The 15,870-nt window shown below is 39.6% G+C and overlaps 1 protein-coding gene and 1 long non-coding RNA gene across 7 annotated transcripts in view; one reads left to right on the forward strand and one right to left on the reverse strand.

The window, feature by feature from the left end:
- Positions 1-15,870, forward strand: part of NR1H4 (nuclear receptor subfamily 1 group H member 4) — an 87,534-nt gene that overhangs the window by 44,794 nt on the left and 26,870 nt on the right. For 4 of the 6 annotated variants that reach the window (XM_009004448.6, XM_078338105.1, XM_002752902.7 and 1 more), the window contains one exon: positions 14,701-14,853. In XM_009004448.6, the coding sequence (XP_009002696.1) occupies positions 14,701-14,853 (153 nt within the window). The remainder of the gene's footprint in view (positions 1-14,700; positions 14,854-15,870) is intronic. The other 2 variants (XM_009004451.6, XM_009004447.5) reach the window with 1 other exon arrangement.
- LOC118144312 (uncharacterized) lies at positions 765-13,280 on the reverse strand. The gene is made up of 3 exons (XR_004728993.1): positions 13,146-13,280; positions 1,353-1,487; positions 765-1,117 (listed from the first exon to the last, which is right to left on the reverse strand). It is a non-coding gene; the product is annotated as an uncharacterized LOC118144312 (long non-coding RNA).

Raw genomic sequence — 15,870 nt, forward strand, 5'->3', positions numbered from 1 at the left:
TTTGATTTAAGACTTTGTCCCCATCGTGTCAGGAGAAGGACAAGTATGCAAGGCAGAGGATCGATTGGAGCCAGGCAGGGCCCATGTTCTACACCATGGGTTGGCACATTTTTTTCTGTAAACATCCTGACAGTAACAAGCTGAGGCTTCACACCACAGCAGCCTCTGCTGCAACTAATCAACTCTGCTACCAAATTGCAAAAGCCACCACATAGAAAATGAGCTTAGCTATGTTTCAATAAGTTTTTCTTACAAAAATAGGCAGGAAAATAAAATAAAATAAAAAAAACAGACAGTGGGCTGACGGCAGATTGCTGCCAATGACTTTTTTTTTGAGACGGACTCTTGCTCTGTTACCCAGGTTGGAATGCAGTGGCGTGATTTTGGCTCACAGCAACCTCCGCCTCCTGGGTTCAAGCAATTCTCCTGCCTTAGCTTACCAAGTAGCTGTAATTACAGGCACCTGCTGCCATGCCCAGCTAATTTGTGTATTTTTAGTCGAGATAGGGTTTCACCATGTTGGCTACGCTGATCTTGAACTCCTGACATCAAGTGATCCCTTGTCTTGGCCTTCTAAAGTGCTGCGATTGCAGGCATGAGCCACCACACCTGGCCTTGACCAATGACTCTAAAAAATCAGTCTACAAATCAACTGGAAGCTGTATAGTGAGTGAGCACAAGACTCAACTCACAGATCATAGATGCGAGAAATGTAATCTTATTTTGTAAAATTATATTTCATTCAGTCTCAAGCTCTGGTGGAAACTTTATTTCATTTTATTCAGGATCATTCCATTCACCCCCACCAAAATTCTTCTGGGGGTTCATCTAAGTACCAGGACTAAGGTAGGGTTGTGGAGGGATTGGGCACTGGGGAGTGGTGCTCTGGTCTCACAGCTGTGGGGCTAGGTGGGGCATGTGCCACAGCTGTTGACAGTCTGAAATCTGTTGGACTGCTCTTCTATTTGGTCTTCAGTCTCCAGTAGGAAAGGTCTCTGTGGTACCATCCTTGGGTCCTGAGCACACTCCTCCATTACATCTGGTTCTGTCTGTCTTTTTGATTCAACTCAGGCAGGTGGGTTCCGATGTTGCTTCAGTGCTGTGTTGGGATGTCTGGCTGCCCAGAGAAACCATGTAGCCATTTCATATGCTCTGTCATGCTGGCTGCAGGGAACTCTGGGGATTTATCCAGCTCTACCCAGGACAGGGCACAAGAATCCCTGTCTTCTAGGATCCCAAATGACATGGAGTTTCTATCATCTCTCAATCCACCCATCCTAGGATTCTGTCTGAGGATAGGGAGGTGGGAGGGACAGAGCTCAGGACCTTCTCAGGTACCGAATATGTCTTACCTCTTTGACTTCCTCTTTTGTTGTCTGCTTCTTCCCAACTTGAATACATTGTATCTGGTCTTTAGGAATTGGGGGCTTAAGTTTTGGTGACTGAAAAACCAAAAATAGTCTCCTTTATGTTCTTTATATGTTCTCCTGTGGAAAAAAAAATGGAAATTAAATTAGCTTAGTGAATGGAGGAATGAGGAAGGGCTGTGAGGAAAACCAGATGGGAAGGACAGAACAGGGTGGCATGCCCATTGAGAGGACTAATGTCTCATGCCTGCAGGTCTTGTGAGAGCTGCTCAGCCAACCTGGTTTCCTCCCTACCACCCCGCCACCCACTTCCCCTGTGCATATGTCTTGGATGTCTGCACTCAGCAGATGCAAAGTGAATTTTACTCTGTAATTTTCCATCAAAGGGAGTATGGGCTTTGGGGGCAGGCAAGCTCACATTAAATCTAGGCTCTGCACTTCTTGGCTGAATAAACAAGTTACTTAATATTTACTGGTTAGCATTTAATGAAATAAAACAGAAACCAACATTTCAAACAGAAAGGAATTAATACAGTCAGAGTAGCAGGATCTATGCTAAGTTTCCAGGAGTTGCTCAGAGCCACACTGCAGAACTGGCCTGCCGGTTGCTCTTCTGACACAATCAAGAAGATGGGGATTCAGGAAGCCACCTCAGGACTGCTGGCTCCAGGAAGACACCACCTCAGCTGCCATCTAGGGATCAGAAGTTGCCTTTACTGCAGTCACTCCAGAGCCGGGGCTTGCCTGCCATGTCTGCACCTACAAGCAATGAATATCCTGCACCCTGCCTTTCAATACCCTCAGAGCTAGCAACTGGAAGCCAGGAGGCTGCCACAGCAAAACTCCACAATCCCGCTTACCAGTAGAAACAACAGAAGAACAGCTTGCTTCCCCTTTCCAAATGTCTTACAGGGGCATCTCTATGGCAGAGCTTAAATCGTATCCACCATGTTAGCTGCAAAGGGAGTCTGGGCAAGGTTATGTTCCTGCCTCTTTGTTAATAGGATGTGCACTAGACTAGAAGGGAGGTGCAGTAGATATAAGGCTAGTTAATCCTTAAGACAAATTAACACTTACTTTCTCTGAGCCTGAGATCTGCAAAATGGGGATATTATCTATTTTACAGGGCATTTTTGTCGATTGTACAAGATTTACATTATATTTTAGAATTTACCAGATCTCTTGGTTTAGGATTTCACTGAAGCTCTGTCAGACCTGTGATATTTAAAACAAATAAAACACAAGATAATTTTTAAAAATCCTTAGAAACAAAACAAAGATCAGAGTTCAATTTCCTCATTTCATTGGACTCTTTATGTGGTTCCATTAAAAATATTTTAACTTGTCTCTGTGTTTTTATTTGTCATAAGTATTTATGGCATCAATGAGAGAAATTATGTTTTTTCATTTTTTTAAGTAATAACTTGGGAACACGAGCATCACGTAGAGTGACAATGACTGCCATTTCTCAGCACTAGATTAAATCAAGAGCTTTCTTTCGCCCTCATTTATCAATGCAGCATATGGAAGTGTGCTAATGTCTGAATGAACTTTTATTCAAACCTCAAACCTCAGCTAACAAAACCGTTAGTTAGCATCTGACTGAAATTCAAATGGCCACATTTCCAAATAGGTCAGTGTCTGTCATATACATTTCAATGCCAAGAGAATCTACACATATCAGAGAGAGAATGATAGAATTCTTAAAAGATACTGTCTGCGTAAAAGAGTGACCCTACTGCCTTTCTGAATATATTTTTGTATAAGATCATGAACCAGAATTAGACTTGGCTCTGAAGTTTTAAAAAAGCTTCCAAAATTATTGAAACGATTCCAGTATAGAATGGATGTAGTGTTTCCAAAGGATCTTTTGTTTATGGACATTTGTGAAAGCTGAAGAGCCCTGATCTTTATATAAACTAAGATCAAGTGAGGTCTGATTTTATACAATTTAATAATTATCCTGAAGATCTCTAGAGGTCAAATTATCTTGGAGTATGATGGAAGATGGGGATCCAAACTATTTCACTCCATTGGAAGCCTTTTGCAGTGTTATGAAAATCATGGGACGAGAAGGACCCTTAAGGCAAACGGCATGGATTCCAATCCCAGCTGATTCTCTTCCCACGTGTCTTAAACTAGTTAACCTTTCCAAGCTTTAGACTCCTCACCTGTAAGATAAGGACAACAGTGAAGATGATAATAAGGATGAGGAGATGACGGTGATGATGATGATGGTGATGATGGTAATGTTGGTAATGTGGTGATGATGATAGTAATAAACATGTTGATAGATAACCTATATCAAGTGATTACTATGTGAGGGACAGTTCTGGGGTCTTCATATGTACTAATTTGTTTAATCTTCAGGACAGTCTTTTGAAGCAGGTATCTATAGACTCTTATGAGGGTTACATAAATAGATGTGTATAAAGGACATAACATGGTTCATCCCAATGCTAAATCCTCAATAATTCCCTGCTGTTCTTACTATGATCATTGGGTTGTTGTGAATTTTTAAAAATGGGATATTGTTTTTAAAATATCTAGCTCTGTACCTGGCACTCTTTTAAAAAAGTGTTTTTTAAAATTTCAATAGCTTTTGGGGTACAGGTTTACAAGTGGTTTCTTGTTATGTGAATGAATTGTATAGTGATGAATTCTGAGATTTTGGTGTACCTGTCACTGAAGTAGTATACATTTTATCCAATATGCAGCTTTTTATCCCACACTTCTCTCCCCTTCCTGCTTCTGAGTCTCCAAAGTCCATTATACATTCTGTATACCTTTGCGTGCTCATAGCTTAGCTCCCAATAATAACATATGACATTTGGTTTCCCATTCTTGAGTTACTTCACTCAGAATAATGGCCTTCTGCTTCACCCAAGTTAGTGCAAAAGATATTATTTTATTCTTTTTTATGGCTGAATAGCATTCCATGGTGTGTGTGTGTGTGTGTGTGTGTGTGTGTGTGTGTATATATATATATATATATATCTATATATATATCTATATATCTATCTCACATTTTCTTTATCCACTCATTGGTCCTTGGGCACTTAGGCTGGTAACGTATCTTTGCAATTGTGAATCTGGCTGCAATAAACATACATGTGCATATGTCTTTTTCATATAATGACTTTTTTTTCCTTTGGGTAGATATTCAGTAATGGGATTGCTGGATCGAAGGGTAGTTCTACTTTTAGTTCTTGAAGAAATCTCCCTATGTTTTCCATAGAGGTTGTACTAATTTACATTCCCACCACAGTGTCTAAGCATTCCCCTTCCACTACATCCATACCAACATCTATTATTTTTTTATTTTTTAAAAAATGGTAGTGTCTCGTGATTTTAATTTGCATTTCCCCAATGATTAGTGATACTGAGCATGTTTTCACGTGTTTGTTGGCTGTTTGTATATCTTCTCTTAAGAAATGTCTGTTCATGTCATTTGCCCACTTATTGATGAGATTACTTGTTTTTTTTTTTTCCTTGTTGATTTATTTGAGTTCCTCATAGATTCTGGATACCAGTATTTTGTCGGATGCATAGTTTGCAAATATTTTCTCCCATTCTGTGAGTTGTCTGTTTACTGTGATGATTTCTTTTGCTGTGCAGAGGCTTTTTAGACTAATCAGGTCCCACTTATTTATTTATTTTTGTTTTTGTTGCATTCACTTTTGGGGTTTTAGTCATGATGTACCTGGCACTCTTATGTGCTCAGTAATCATTAGATGTTGCTATTTTGTTGATGAATTCTTACGTGTTATTCCTCTGTTCATCCAGCCTCTCCAGTTTGGGTCATACACTGTTTTCAAAACTCTCCCTCTTCCTATTAATTAGGCCAATTCTTTATTCAGCAAATATTATTAAGTACCAACTTGTATGCCAGGCTCTATTCTAAGCTTAGGAGATGCCTTGGTGAGCAAACCAGACCAAATTCTTGCCTTCATAGCCACTATTTGAAGCAAAAGCAGGAAAACAATCTCTATAACTGAGCTAAAATAGATAAAAAGACAAAACAGTCAAGCAAACAAAAATATTAAGAAATATAAAATCAGGCCGGGATTATTGCTCACACCTATAATCCCAGCACTTTGGGAGGCAGGTGGATTACGAGGTCAAGAGATTGACCTGGTCAACAAGGTGAAGCCCCATCTCTACTAAAAATACAAAAAGTAGCTAGGCATGGTGGTGCATGCCTGTAGTCCCAGCTACTTGGGAGGCAGAGGCAGGAAATTGCTTGAACCCAGGAGGCGGAGGTTGCAGTGAGCCGAGATTGTGCCATTGCACTCCAGCCTGGGTAACAACAGCGAAACTCCGTCTCAAAATAAAAATAAAGAAAGAAATATAAAATCAATAAAAGAGTATCTAAAAGAATACATGGAAAAATGCAATGGTAACAAGATGATTTTGGTAGATATTAACTGATATTTCAGGTAAACACATAGGTGATGAGGCAAGATAAACTAAGATGATAAAAACTAGATTTAAACAAAAAAATGTTTAAAGTAAATGTATAAGCAGTATGTTTAAGTAATGATTAAAAGAAAGTTCCTAAAGCATAAATTACTAAATGAGAAAAATTACAAATCTACACCCAAGAAAAAATGGAAATAGTCATTTAAGCAGCAGTTTGGAGGTGAAGGGTTTCCACCCCACAGAGCAAACGATTCCACCTGGGCTCAGGCAGCTACAAGTAGTAGCAGGAGGCACTTCCCAGTGCTGGAATTACCTATTAGGAACCCAGCACACCCTAAGAAACCCCAGGGAAGATGCTGGGGAGCAGGTGCTGGTCACTGTGAGCCACCAGCTTCTGGGGGTTTGTCTACCTGGCACTTTAAATGGTCACTGAAGATATGCAAAGCCAAGCTCCAGCAGAGCATTGTAACCCCTGTTGTCATCCTCTCAGCAGATACACAGTAGGTCTGACGGTGTCAGTGGGTTTTTGCTTTCTACTCCTTTAGACTCCTTCATCATTTAATAAGCATTTTGTCAAAGCAATGAGTGTATATGATTCCAAAGTCAAATGGTAAGAAGGGCATATCATTAGAAAAAGGCCCCACCCCTACCCTCTCCACCTGCTCCTAGAGGCAACCCCTAAGAACCACTTCAGTTTTCTTTGCTTTTAGTATTTTGTTGTTTCTTTTTTTTGTTGTGTGGATAGTCTTTATTTATTTCCGCAGTACCGTCTTCCCTCCCAACAAACATGGAAGAAAGAAAAGAAGGGCCTGGTGGGAAGAAATGCCCCGGGGGACACACCTTTCCAATCTCCGCAGTTTTGAAGAGGGATTGTTGAGGTGGAAGGCTTGGAGATATGGGGAGGGTGGCTGCCCCTTCTCTTGTCTCCCACGTGGCTCCTGGCAGCCTTTCAAAGCTTAAACTCATCAGTTTTTTGGAGACAGTGCTTTTAAAAGACTTGGAGGTGCGGGATATATACTTAAATGGAAACTGGTTGAGCTATCTCCAAAGCAATTTGCATACCTCCACCTTCCACTGCATAGAGTTCTTTCAGCCCTGCCGTGGCTGCATGCACAGCAACATGCAGTTCTTGCACAGTCTCTGGAGTCTAAAGGCATTCCATTTGCTCTTATCAATTATCTGCACAGCTACCTCTTTCCTAGTTAGGATGTGTCAGGCCAACTTCATGGTAGCCCAGTTACCCTTGTTGATGGTCTTGATGAACCAGTAGTTGTCCATATGGGTATCCTCAGCAGAGATGACTGAGAGGTCCTGCAGTATTTTGGATGATAGGGCTTAGAGTCGAGGTGTTCCAAGGTAGACTCAAATTTGGGAAAAGTTGATGAAAAGCTTGGTCCAAATCATCTTAAAAGAATAGAATTTCTGGCTGGAAGTTATATTCTGGAAATTACATGAGATAAACTACATATATCTCATGTAATTTATTGAAAATTGACCAGGCGCAGTGGCTCAGGCCTGTAATCCCAGCACTTTGGGAGGCTCAGAAGGGTGGATCACGTGGTCAGGAGATCGCGATCATCCTGGCCAACATGGCGAAACTCCGTGTTTACTAAGATAAAAAAAAAAATTAGCTGAACGTAGTGGTGTGTGCCTGTAGTCCCAGCTACTCAAGAGGCTGAGGCAGGGGAATTGTTTGTACCCAGGAGGTGGACGTTGTAGTGAGCTAAGATTGTGCCACTACCCTCAAACCTGGTGACAGAGCAAGACTCCGCCAAAAAAAAAAAAGAAAAAAGGATATAACTTTCAAAGTTCACCTGATGACCTAATTTTTACAATGGAATCAAAACACAATGCCAGAGAAAAAATAAAAATAAACAAAAACAAATGCTAACACACTAAATTTAAAAAGAAAAATGAGAAAAGAGATATGAATATGTAAATTTCCTTTCTCATAATGTCTTTGTGTAGTTTTGTTATTAGGGTGATGCTGGCCTCATAAAATAAGTTAGAAAGTGTTCCCTCTGCTTCTATTTTCTGAAAGAGATTGTACAGAGTTGATATCATTTCTTTTTTAAATGCTGGACAGAATAAACCAGTGAAACCATCTGGGCCTTTTGCTTTCTGTTTTAGGTTATTATTTATTGATTCAACTTCTTTAAGTATAGGCCTATTTTGACGATCAATTTCTCCTTGTTGAGTGTTGGTAGGGTATATCTTTCCAGGAATTTCATCTAAGTTATCAACTTTGCAGGCTTAGAGTTTTTCATTTTTGTGTTTTTTTGTTTTGAGACCGAGTCTCACTTTGTTGCCCAGGGTGGAGTGCAGTGGTGCAATCTCGACTCATTGCAACCTCCTCTACCTCCCAGGTTCAAATGATTCCCCTGCCTCAGCCTCCCAAGTAGCTGGGACTATAGGTGCATGCCACTACATATGGCTAATTTTTTGTATTTGAGTAGATAGATATGGGGTTTCACCATGTTGACCAGTATGTCTTGATCTCCTGACCGCATGATTTGCCCACCTCAGCTTCCCAAAGTGCTGGGATTACAGGTGTGAGCCACCACGCCTGGCCCTATATTCCTTTCAATGTCCATGGGATTAGTAACAACGGGCCTCTCCTTCATTTCTGGTATTGGTAATTTGTGCCTTCTCCCTCTCTCTCTCTTTTCTTGATTAGTCTTGCTGGAGATTTATTACTTTTACAGATATATTTTATTGAATCTATTAATTTTTATTGATCTATTTAAAGAACCAGGCTTTTGGCCTTTCTCTGTCATTTTCCTGTTTTCAATTTCATTGATCTCTGCTATAGTTTTTACCATTTTTTTGATTATTTTGGATTTAATTTTTTCTTTTCTAGTTTCCTAAAGTGAAAGTTTAGATTATTGATTTTAGATCTTAATCAATATATGCATTTTAATGCTATAAATTTCTCTGTAAACACTGCTTTTGACACATCCCATAAATTTTGATAAATTGTATTTTCATTTCCATTTAGTTCATTTTCAGTTAGTTCTTTAGGTAGTCACCGCTATGTCTTCTATTTGCATTATGCATAACCCTTCAGAAATCCTCTGTGATTTGAACTGGTAGGAGTGGGTGTAAGACATGTTATATTCCTCTATTTCTCTAAATCAAATTTAATTTCTTCTAAGCTCATAACTCTCCCAGCTGATGTGAAATTCATTTGGTCTATATTTGAGAATACTCCTTCCTCCAGGGTCATGCACACACCTCAGGATTGTGTCCAACTTTGAATTGATCCCTTGAAAGTGAACAACTTAAGTTGCCTAAGTATAAATACAGCATATGTATGTACCCATATTTAAATGATATAATGATAATAGCTGATCAACTTTGAATTGATCCCTTGAAAGTGAAATTAGCCACAGTCCAGCATGGACATCTCATCCCAGGGTTTTCAGGCCATGATTTTCATGATCTTCCTGGTCTTCATCTCAGAGCTGTATCTGTCACCCCTCTAAAGGCTCTTTATTAGTGCTGGTTCAATATTCACAGAACCTATCAGACACATCCCATTCCCAGGCTCTGGGAAAGTTCTCCAAACCCCTTTCTAGTCAAGCTTCTGGTTCCCTAAATTCTACAAGCATTGATCTCCACCTCCAATATCTTTGAGATGATCCAATATAACATTTTAAATTAGAGGTTGAAAACAAAAATCCTATGTGAGAGTTGTCTTTATTTAGAGACAGAAAAATTGCAGCTTTTGTCCCAGCAAGTGAATAAGAGTTTCTGCCCTCTTGGGATGGAAAAGAAAATGAAAAAGCATTAGGAACAGGAACAAAACACACATAAATACCTTTATCCACTATTATTTCATCTTAATGTTCCTACAATTATTGCAAAACACTCATTTATGAACTCAAATTGGGGAATTCTGTTGTGAGCTGGGCACTTGCCATGCTGTGTGAAACATAGGGAGATTTATGTCTCAAGAAAATTTTTTTTAAATGTAAACTTCCTACTAAAAAGACAGGATAAGATAGTGGTTACGAGCACAGAGTAAGCTGGACATGGTTTGGCTCATGCCTTTAATCCCAACACTTTGGGAGGCTGAGACAGGAGGATTGCTTGAGACCAGGAGTTTGAGATGAGTCTGGGCAAGAGAGTGAGACCCAGTGTCTACAAAACATTTAAAAATTATTAATAGCTGGGCATAGTGTTGTGCACCCATAGTCCCAGCTACTCAGGAGGCTGAGATGAGAAGATCGCTTGAGCTCAGGAGTTTCAGGCTGCAGTGAGTTACGATTGCACTATGCATTCCACCCTGGGCGACAGAGCAAGACCTTGTCTAAAAAAATAAAAAATAAAAAGAGCACAGAATGTGAGCCCATCAAGGTTCAAATCTGAACCCTACCATTCGCTCTCTGCAGGACCTTAAGCAAATTAACCTCTTTGTAACTCAGTCTCCTCTTTGGTAAGAAAGAGATAATAATAGTATCTGCCTCCTTGGATTGTTATGAATAGGAAATGAATTACCATTTACCATTTTAGAACAGTGTCTGGCACAAAATAAGTGCTATATAAGTGGAGACAGACCTAGAAACTATTTCTCTTTAGATCATCTTGTATGGAAAGATCTCTAGCTACTCACCTATGTGTGTTTGCTGCTATTTTAAAAGCTTGTAGGCCCTTAAAATTTGATAACATCATTCAGTATTTTATTGATTGCGAAGTAATGGGTGGTCTTGTATCAGTGGCTACCAGAATCAGTCACTGGAGTCTGGTGTGTGGATGTGTATGTACACATATGTGTATGACTTGAGAGTAGGTGTGGTATGTGGCTTCCACCTGTATAAAGAAGCACAAGAATTGCTTGAACCCAGTGAGCTGAGATTGTACCACTGCACTTCAGCCTGGGTGACAGAGCGAGACTTCATCTCAGAAAAAAAAAAAAAAAAAAGAAGAGAAAAGCAGAGTGTACAATATTCTGCAGAATTGAGTAATGCATGTAGAAATACCATCCTCTAGCTATTTGCTTTCTACCCCAGGGATCCCACCGGTGCTACACATTCCCCAGATGGCAGTACTCATCCTGTATTACCAGCAAGTCTCTGTTCCCCAGTGAATTTCCTTTCCATTCATTTTCAAATGACTTTTCTGATATGAGCATTGTTGAATATGCACAAGAAAGAGCAAGACAGAGGCAGAGGTATGTGTATGGACAGATTTGCATAAGTATAAATACAGTATATGTACCCATATTTAAATGATATAATGATAATATTGTGTTGCTATCTCAGAGTGAAAGCTAATTAATTCAGCTATTGAGATGATAATGATTTCTTTTTCAGTTAATACCAGAGTCAAAAAACCCTGCAGAATGGTTGTACGCACCATTCCTTTGACTCATCTTGGAAAAAAGAGTTTTATTCTGTTAACTATTAAGCTGTCTGTCAGTATCTATGACAGTTTTAAAGGAAATCGTTCCTGGTAAGGGCAGAAGATTATTAGTAGGAAGACTGACTCACGTAGGCTCAAGTGGACATTGAGGTCATCATTTGGTATCAGGAAAAAAAAGTCCTCTTTTTGCTTTTAGTTTTTTAAAATGCACGTTTTGGTATTTGCTCTCTCAATATCAACACTTACCTGTAGCACAAAGTCTTTTTTTAGACTTTATTTGGTTGGATTTGACATTTAGGAAAATGTTAAGATCTTTCCTACTGAAATTTACACCAGCTGTAAATTCACAAGCAAGTCCATGACTTTCTTAACCTTGACAGCTCTAACTTTTCCTTAAGCCTCTGTATTTATATTTCAGGAGTTACGAAACCTGATGTTCTCTCTGTTTCCTGCTTTCTATTCTATCCCACTTCAGTTCAGGCATTGGTTGCCTCTCAGTTGTATTATGGCAATAGTCTCCTGTCTTTAGTCTCTAATACCCATTCCACCTTTCTTCACCTTGCTCCGAGGAGCTTCCCAACATGCAGGTTGGGTCATACTCTCCCCTGTCAAAGCCTTAATGGCATCTGTCTTTCAACATGGTAAAGACTCAACTTCTTTGCCTTGCATTCAAGGACACTTACTCACATTCTGCTCTTACTGCAACTGCTTACCATCTCCCTCTACTTCTCTCCATACTCTACTCTACCACCACCAAGATGGAGTATGTACCCTTTTTTGGAATTTTCATAACACCCGTGTTTGCTCATTTTTCTGAATGTCTTTCTTCTCTCATGGGCTATGTTTCTAAAACCTTACTTATTCTTTAAGGCCCAGATCTAATTCTATTTCCTTCACAGACCCTTCCCTGATTCTGTCTGGCTACTCTGAATTAATCAGGATCACTCCCAGTCTGTACAATGTACTTGACTTCTAGCAGTTAGGAAATCATCATATTATACTTACCTCATTAGAACAATTTTTAAGTGTCCTCTGTGGGAAAATTGTCATAAGAAATATGCAACTCTACATGGGTGCAATGCAATTGCTGCCTCTCCTCCTCAAATGTGGCACAATCTTTACAGGGACATGGTGTGGACCTGCTTCTACATTCCAATAATTTATTATTTGTTTGACTATCTTACCGCTCATATTTTGTATTATGCTGTAAATTTAATTCTGTTTATTCTAATTAAGTATGCAACTGTAAAGACAAGGAATGTCTTATTCATCTTGGTATTTCCCAGGTCAGAGAATGCAGCTTTCAGGTAGTTGGCACTTAACAGTAAGTTATTTTACTCTTTTGTGATCCAAGGGTGGCAATTGTAATGTAGTAGTTAAGAGTACAGGCTTTAGTGCACAACTGCCTGCATTTGAACCTTCCTAGCCGACTACTAACCATGTGATCATGGCCAAGGTACTTAAACTCTCTGTATCTTTTTTTCTTCATCTATAATATGGGAACAAATAATGCTATCTTCATCATAAAATTGATATGAGAATTAAATCAGTAAATGAAGGTAAAGTAGTTCAAACAATAGCTACTAAGTGCTTAATAAATATTAGATATTATTCCAACAGTCTGTTAAAATAGGAAGGACTTGTCTCAATTTTGACAGAGGCATGAAGACACTAGAGGCTACCTTCCAAGGTGAGCCCATCTGGCAGAAATTTCACAGTAGATATTCAATATTCAAGAACCAGTTAAACATCTCACTTATTTTGAGGGAATGAAGAGATCAGGAGTTGGAAATTATAGAGAGGTCTTGTAAAGATTTTGGAGCATGTGACTAGTGTGCTGTGTGAATCTTACATCCATACTGCAACGGAGAGTGTTGGAAGTGGGAATGTCTTTCCCTCAGGCCACCACTGGAACGTGTAGTAACTTTGTAAGAATTGGAAAATGGTTTTTCCTCTTGCTTCCAAAATATATACTAAAGGAGGTCCTCTTACCCCAAGCCCAATGAAAGAGTCTTCAGGACTATCACTTGAGTAGGTTGGCATGTATCCCCTGAAGCTGACAGACATGGGGATTTTGTGTCTGATTTTCACCTGAGAAGTTGAAAGGCAGAAAGCCAGGTGGCTGACTGCTTGTGGATAAGTGGGAGAGATTTCTCTGCTCCACAGAGATTGTTAGATCAGAGAAAGCCATTATGGGGTTGTCATAGGTCCATGTCAAAAGAACCACATGGAGTGACCTCAGTGTAAAAACTGTGGAGTGAATCGTCAAATTACTAGATGCTGAAGGGGACCACATACCATAGGCTAGAATAGAGATGTATTTGCCCTCATTAAAAAAGTTCAGATGAGGCCAGGTGCGGTGGCTCACACCTGTAATCCCAGTACTGTGGGAGGCTGAGGTGGGTATATCGTTTGAGACGAGCCTGGCCAACATGGTGAAACCCCGTCTCCACTAAAAATACAAAAATTAGCCAGGTGTGGTGGGTGGCGCCTGTCATCCCAGCTGCTCCAGAAGCTGAGGCAAGAATATCACTTGAACCTGGGAGGTGGAAGTTGCATGAGCCAAGATTGTGCCACTGCACTCCAGCATGGGTGACAGAGAAAGACTCTGTCTCAAAAAAAAAAAAAAAAAAAAGTTCTAAAGGACCCAACTCAATGGAGAAAGAGTCAGCTTTGAAAACCTGCCATGCACAAACCAGTTTATAGCAATACTACACAAGTAAGTGCCTTACTGTCATTTCTTCTCTTACCTCTCACAATCCTCCCAATATTCAACACTGCCTCCTCAACTCTGAAAGTGTCAGGAGCTATGGTTAGTCAGAAATTGGGGAAATGCAGAAGCAGAGCTGAAGCCGGTTACCTCCCTCCTTCACTCTAGGCATCTTACCTGTTAACAGGCTGCTATGCCTTCTCAGGGGAGATGTTTGCTTTTAGCTCAAGGTTGGCATCTTTTTTTATTAGGCCAGGATGGCATATTAAGTACTGAATTGAAACCTTGAATGCAATCTTCTCCCTGAATGCCTGGTTAATAGCAACTCACTTTCCAAAACTTAGCTCAATGCTCACTTCCTATCCTGACCTCTTCACCCCAAAGAGGAGTCTGTGTGTTTGCCTTGCTGCAGTGCAGCTTTTAGAGCCCATGCAACATGTAATTTCACTTGTTTAGCTGTTTGTGTGTCTTTGTCCTCAGCCAGGCTTTAAAGTCTTGTTTGCCTTTGTACTGTCAACACTTAGTAGTCATTGGCATAGAATTATCCCCCAATAAAGATCTATGAAAGCAATTTATCTTAGAAAACAAATTCATATTTTTTTTAAAGAGAGGCTATAATTCAAACTTGTCTTTATTTCTGAGAGAGAAATTAAAAACAGCAGCCTTCTTGACAACACAGTGTCGTATAAAATATTTGTCACTGGTATGCTCAAGGACGGCCTGGGTGCTCTTTAGCAGTTCATGAGAAAATGTCCTGGCATCTCCCAATCCAAATGTGCTTTTTTTCCTGAGAAGCTATAAGAGGACTTTTTAAACTTTTCAGTGTTTTCTCCACAGGTTTCTTCAGGAGAAGCATTACCAAAAATGCTGTGTACAAGTGTAAAAATGGGGGCAACTGCGTGATGGATATGTACATGCGAAGAAAGTGTCAAGAGTGTCGACTAAGGAAATGCAAAGAGATGGGAATGTTGGCTGAATGTATGTATACAGGTATCCACTTCAAGCAATTACATTTCACTAAAAATCTCTTAAGGAGGCAGATGTCAGGTAACTCATCACGAGAGTGCTACTTCACATATTAAAGAAGGAATCTACTAAACCATCCAAGTTCTTGAAAAGGGTAATGAACCACTGAAATTGTCTGAACTGTCAACTAAAGAGCATTTTAGTCACCCAAAATAAATGCCTGTTTTTTTTTGTTATTGTTCTTTGTTGCAGTGAACTATACTTGGACCCCAGTGGCATTAACATACTGTTAAAATAACGTGCTTTAATGAGCTACAAAGAATGACAGTCTAAATATTTCCTCTAGATTTGATTTTAATATACTTATTATTTATTGCTTAATTAGCATACAAAGTCACTGCTGTGGAAAAAAATAAGAATGCTTTATAAGGTATAACTGCATCTGAATTGTCTAAATAGAGTTTTAAACCAAGTCATTTTATTAAGAATCTGTCTTAGTGCAGCTTTGAACCAATTTGTATAGGTTTACACCGGAAATTAACTACTCCCAGTTTTAATATAATTTTGTCCTTCTATCTGATAACGAGACACTGTATTAACTGCTGGCTTTGTGAGGAACTGTAATCTTCATCAAAAATTGGAATGCATGCGAGTATATAACATAATTAATTTTTCATTCTGCAAAAATTCTACAGACCACTCAGATTCTGAGATATGTCCTGTTTCTCCTCAAAACACAGATAGACAAACAAATGTCACCAAGGGGATGACAGCATTCAGGCAGGGAATGCCACATGAAATAAAAGCCTTCAGAAGGTGACTCCAATTCTATTGTTACCAAATTGTACCGGCAACTGGGATGGACCCAGGGAAATAATGCGTCCAGGTGGGGGGAAAATAGGTCTGTGTAAATAATCCAGCTCTGGGTGGATGAAAGTTTTATAGTAGCTGATCACAATCTCATCTTAGCATACATGAAACAAGAGCCTGCAATAGGGGCTGCTGCTGGAATCCAATCTTGCAATGGAAACACTTACTCTG

This window comes from Callithrix jacchus, chromosome 9, assembly GCF_049354715.1.
Source record: "Callithrix jacchus isolate 240 chromosome 9, calJac240_pri, whole genome shotgun sequence".
Lineage (NCBI taxonomy): Eukaryota > Metazoa > Chordata > Mammalia > Primates > Cebidae > Callithrix > Callithrix jacchus.